The following is a 4,975-nucleotide window of genomic DNA, read 5'->3' on the forward strand; positions in this document are numbered from 1 at the left end:
TTAAAAAAACAAAAAAAAAAAGAAGCATATGGACTATATGAATATGTGGTGCCTCCTTTAAGGTTAATCACTTAACCGTAATCTGGGTTGTTCTTTCTAAACTGATATGACTGATTAGAAATATACAGATTTGTAAGTATCGCAAGTTCGCAACCATCCATAATAAATCAATAAGAAAACCAAAAACGTTCCCATGTGTGTTTCTCTCCCAATTATTTCGGAACATGATTGTGGATGTAATGTAAACGTTTTGAGTAAATCAATGTAACTTATCACTACTGCTGAAACCCCAAAAGAATATATCACCTACAATCTGATAGAGATTATAGAAAACACACATATATGTACCAGTACCAGATTTTATAAGTTATACATGTTACGGTCAAAGACAAACAACAAACATATGATCGAAATATGCTATAATGGTTCATTTAGCTGCATGAATTTTTTGAATCGATATTTGACATAATTATATGTTACTCAAATATTCGATATACATAAGTAATATTCGTGATGGTGTTTGGGAAAGGAAACTTCCAAATACGATTTCCTTATCGACGGGAACGATAAAAACGACTACCACTAAAACAATTCAGAATAGACCATACATGTATCTACCGAAATACAATTCAGAATAGACCATACATGTATCTACCGAAATATAGCCACACTGATCATCAGATATTACTATTTGTACAAAAAAAAAATGAATATTAAGGTAATTATAGATTTTTTGGGGGTAATTTCCATGAAAGGTCTTTGGGTGCGTGTTGAACGCCCTTTGGAGTTTGGAGACCCACACACACATGTCACGTCTTTATGCCGATCAAACATTATTTTTATTTTTTATTTTTTTGTTAGCAAAATAACAAATTATATACCCAATTTCTCTTAAGTCCATCATATTTTCATTTTAACACAATGAAAACAAACGTAGGTTTTATAACATCAACATCTTAATAAAAATTAGTTAAGGGTATTGACTAATTCACATCTACATAAATATTTTTTGTTGTTGGCTCGGAATTCACATTTGTATTTTAATCTGTTGAAATTTATAGTTTTGATTGATAATGTCTAGAACCCCATAGAAGAGACAAGAATACTATTATTTAGTCTATTTGTCAAACAGATTTGGTTGGATACTGAAATGATGACATTAGGACCAAGTAGCATAAGAGAGTTTAGATTTATTTGAAAAATTGAAAATATAATAGGAGTAGTTGCTTAAACATTATACAGTGCTCAATTACTTCGGTTTTCTTTTTTTTCCTTCATGATTGGTAAATAAATGACTATAATTATTGAGAAGCAAAACTTCACTTTCATAATTGATAAAGAGAACATCAAATTATCAGAAAATGTGTCTACCAGTAGCCAGTAGGTGTTAAAGGTTACATAAATTAGTAAACTGGAATTTTACGAAACTCAAATTCGTTGAATACCTTACGACGTGAAAGAAAGCTAGATTTAGTTCACATATATATATATAACACTTAGTGCACTAATGAATAATAATAATAATAATAATACGAAGAAGATGAAGAAGAAGAGTAAGAAGAATATCAATATTGATGTCTGCCAATTTGAAAAATAATCTAAGTGTTATTAGTCACGCCAAGTGTGAACACAGAAAGTCCTGTAATTGTAAAGATGGATAAGCACGTGGGAAAACATCTTAACACTTTCATTGTATTTGTCTTTTTACATAAAGCTCTCGAGTTTTTCAGAAAGACAAAAAAAAAAAAAATCTTTGCCACATAATTATATATTGATTTACATCGGGGAAAAGAAAATGAAAGAAACAGTGAGGGATCCATCAGAGAATATGGGAACATAAATCGTAAATTACCACGAATTCTTTGACCATTTTGTTTCTTTCTATTAATTATCGACTGTAACATAAGTTGCATTATGACATACAAGTTGTAAATTTTAAGAGCAGTTGCATTATGCTACACAACAACACGATCGTTATGAATCAAACATCTAAACATGCAATTTGTCTACTGTTGTGAAAACCCCGTGTCACCTTACGTTGACCGTGAGTGAATAATTTCATCTCGCAGTCTTAAACTGAATAATTGGGCTTTCTAGTTTTCATTTGGACCCCATAGTAACGAGTATACTCCTTGGGCCATAATTTAAGCCATTTCCAAAACAAAACAAAAAAAAACAAAATTCGGCCGCAAGGATGAGAGATAACCATCTTTTTTTTTAAGGCTGGTTCACTGAAATATTTTCTAATTCATATGTATATTAAAAAATTAATTATTAAGAGACGACCTATTTTTTCTGAAAATCAAATCTGGACCGTCAAAATAGTAACCTTTTTTTTTTTTTTTTTCGTTCAATGGCTAGAGAATTCTGGATTGCTGTCAAAAAAAAAAAAAAAAAATTCTGTAATTCAATATTATTTAGGGTTGATTTGAGAAATACGTAAAGAGTAGAGAAAATTGTTGGTTTAGTATCACAAATGCGATGATTTGTAGAGATGGATGATAAGAAATTTGAGTCCTAAGCAAATTATATTTATATTGATAATTATACATTCCAAAATAGTAATAATCAAGGACAGGTACATTTCCTTTTTTTTCTTGTCTTGTGAATTAAAAAAAAGGAGTGGAAAACTTTTTAAAAAAAATTATACTATTAGAAGAAGAAGAAAAAAAATCATTTCCTAAAAAACTCTCTACGTCTGTTGGCGAAAACGACGCCGTGCTTCATAAGCCAATATCTTTCTATCTCCTCCGGCGTCCGCCCCGGGATCCTTCCGGCAATCAACTCCCACCTACATATGCCACGTAGGATAAACTAACAGTCAGTTTTCAAGAAAACTACAATAATACCCTTTATTCCAATAATAACCGGATAAATTTTCCTTTATTCGATTAAATTTGTATAGGAACCGAACCACAAAATCGTACTACCAATCAAACAGGTTTCAAAAATTTATTTTGTTTCATACAAACATACTGTAATCAAAATTGGCCGAAACAACGAAAATCAAAATTGAGAGTTCTATAAACTAAAAAGTTGAAATGAAAAGCCGAACCAAAAAATCATGTTAAACACAGTCATTGACAGCTCGGTTAGGTTAGGCCCAAATAATTTAATAGGAAAAAAACAAAATAAATATAAAGAAACGACCGACTAATAATAGGTAATGACTACTAAAACATAAACCAAAAAGTCTTTCAACTAAATAATAGCATATTGTTAATTTATATCAATAACATTAAAACAAATTTAAATCAAAATTAAAGCAGATTAGAAAAGAAAAAAAAAAAAAAAGAGTTGTAAGTTGTAACACCCAAAAAGAAAAATATGTTACAATCAGATGGATCGAGAGAAAGAGTATCTAACCTGTCGCCAACGAGTTTGTACATACGAGAAATGAGATCTTCTTCTTCGTCGGACATCTTCACAGCTTCCCATTCGATGCTACTCACCTCTGTGAACAAAAAAAAAAACAATATATAAGATCGATCAGAAACTCAAAACCGGAACAAGAGACACAGAGAGAGAGAAAGAGAAAATTATCAGACCTTCGGAACAAGAAGCCTTGGCTTTACTCTGGCTCCGTCGGCGTTTATCCATTCTTTCCGTCTTCTCTGAACGAAACATGAGCTAATTCCGTCGTCGTAAATACGAGAGACACAGAGAGAGAGAGAGAATAAATCTCGAGAAACTTGTTTTGGAGTAATAGATAAGCGCTTTGTTTTCTTGGAAAGGAAGAGAGTGAGAAAGAGAGAGGGGAGGGGACTAGGGAGGGGCTCGAAAAGGTAAAGAATATCAAACTGATTATTATATAACTGCGCGTGTCTGATTAATTCCTTGAATAATTAAATTTATTAATATTATCATCCACCCTTATTTTATACTACCATACTGATTATAATAACACTAATAATTTAGTTCGATAGGAGAGAAGAAAACGAATCTGTAGACTGTAGCTCACTGTGTATCTGTGTGTGTTGTTGTTGTTGCTCCAACGGCCTGGTTCATTACAAGAGAAGAACGACAGATACAACCATAACTACTTCTCTATTATTTATTTCGTTTTTATACAAATAACCTTTGACTTGCGGTTGTACATTTCCTCGTTTATAAAGAGAGAGACACACAGTTGGGGAGAGAACTAATAAGGAGCCTCTTCTCCTCTCTGGCTTTGACTTTTGAAAATACCATAATTCCCTTATATATATTGTATTATTTTTGAATATAACAAGTCAATAATAACCCCTACACAAGTGATATTTGTTGCAAGCCAAAAAAAAAGAAAAAGAAAAGAGAGAGATAAAATTTCAGATATTGTTTTGAAAGTTTGATATAAGAGGGAAAGTTTGGTAGAAGGAGGACATACACCGAAATAAAAACAATATTATAATTAGATGAAAGTAGAAAAGAAGTAGAAATAGAAAGAGAGTTAAAAAAAGAAAAAAAGTAGAGTTAGTTCGAGAACATATCTCTATGTATCTTTCAGATATTCCTTTGGTCTGATAGTAATGTCGTGAAAAGTGGGCGCTAACACCCGTATGGTTGTTGTGCGTCTCATGGTCCGATGTGGTCCGTAAACGTACTTATTTTTCCTTCATTAACTAATTACAAATATCCTTTAATCGCATCTCGATACCGGCTTTTTGATTACTTATTTCAAGGTTTTATCTATTCACACTTATGGAATTTTAATACCCACATTTGTTGTATAACAAACAAAGCTTTGACTCAGAGAAAAGGCATGAATCAGACAAGTATCTAACAACAATTATTTATGACATGAGGTGGTTACAGCTATTAAATAAATAACTAGAAAAGACTTTGAAGAATAATACATGAGACTAGTTTGCTTGCCCTTTTTAATTTTTAAAAACTGTCTGTTTATTATGATTTGTAAGATCTGCCGTGCCAGAAGAAGAATACGTCTATAAGGCCATTTTCATTGGGGCAATTGGGTGTTCTAAGCCTTTTTAAA

General features: G+C 31.7%; 1 protein-coding gene across 1 annotated transcript; it reads right to left on the reverse strand.

Moving 5' to 3' along the window:
* On the reverse strand, positions 2,516–4,047 carry LOC104793616 (transcription factor CPC). Its single transcript, XM_010520011.2, has 3 exons — positions 3,549–4,047; positions 3,367–3,454; positions 2,516–2,791 (listed from the first exon to the last, which is right to left on the reverse strand). The coding sequence occupies exons 1-3, from the start codon at positions 3,625–3,627 to the stop codon at positions 2,674–2,676; spliced, it is 285 nt and encodes a 94-aa protein (XP_010518313.1). The 5' UTR covers positions 3,628–4,047; the 3' UTR covers positions 2,516–2,673.

This window comes from Camelina sativa, chromosome 6 (genome assembly GCF_000633955.1).
Source record: "Camelina sativa cultivar DH55 chromosome 6, Cs, whole genome shotgun sequence".
Taxonomy (NCBI): Eukaryota; Viridiplantae; Streptophyta; class Magnoliopsida; order Brassicales; family Brassicaceae; genus Camelina; species Camelina sativa.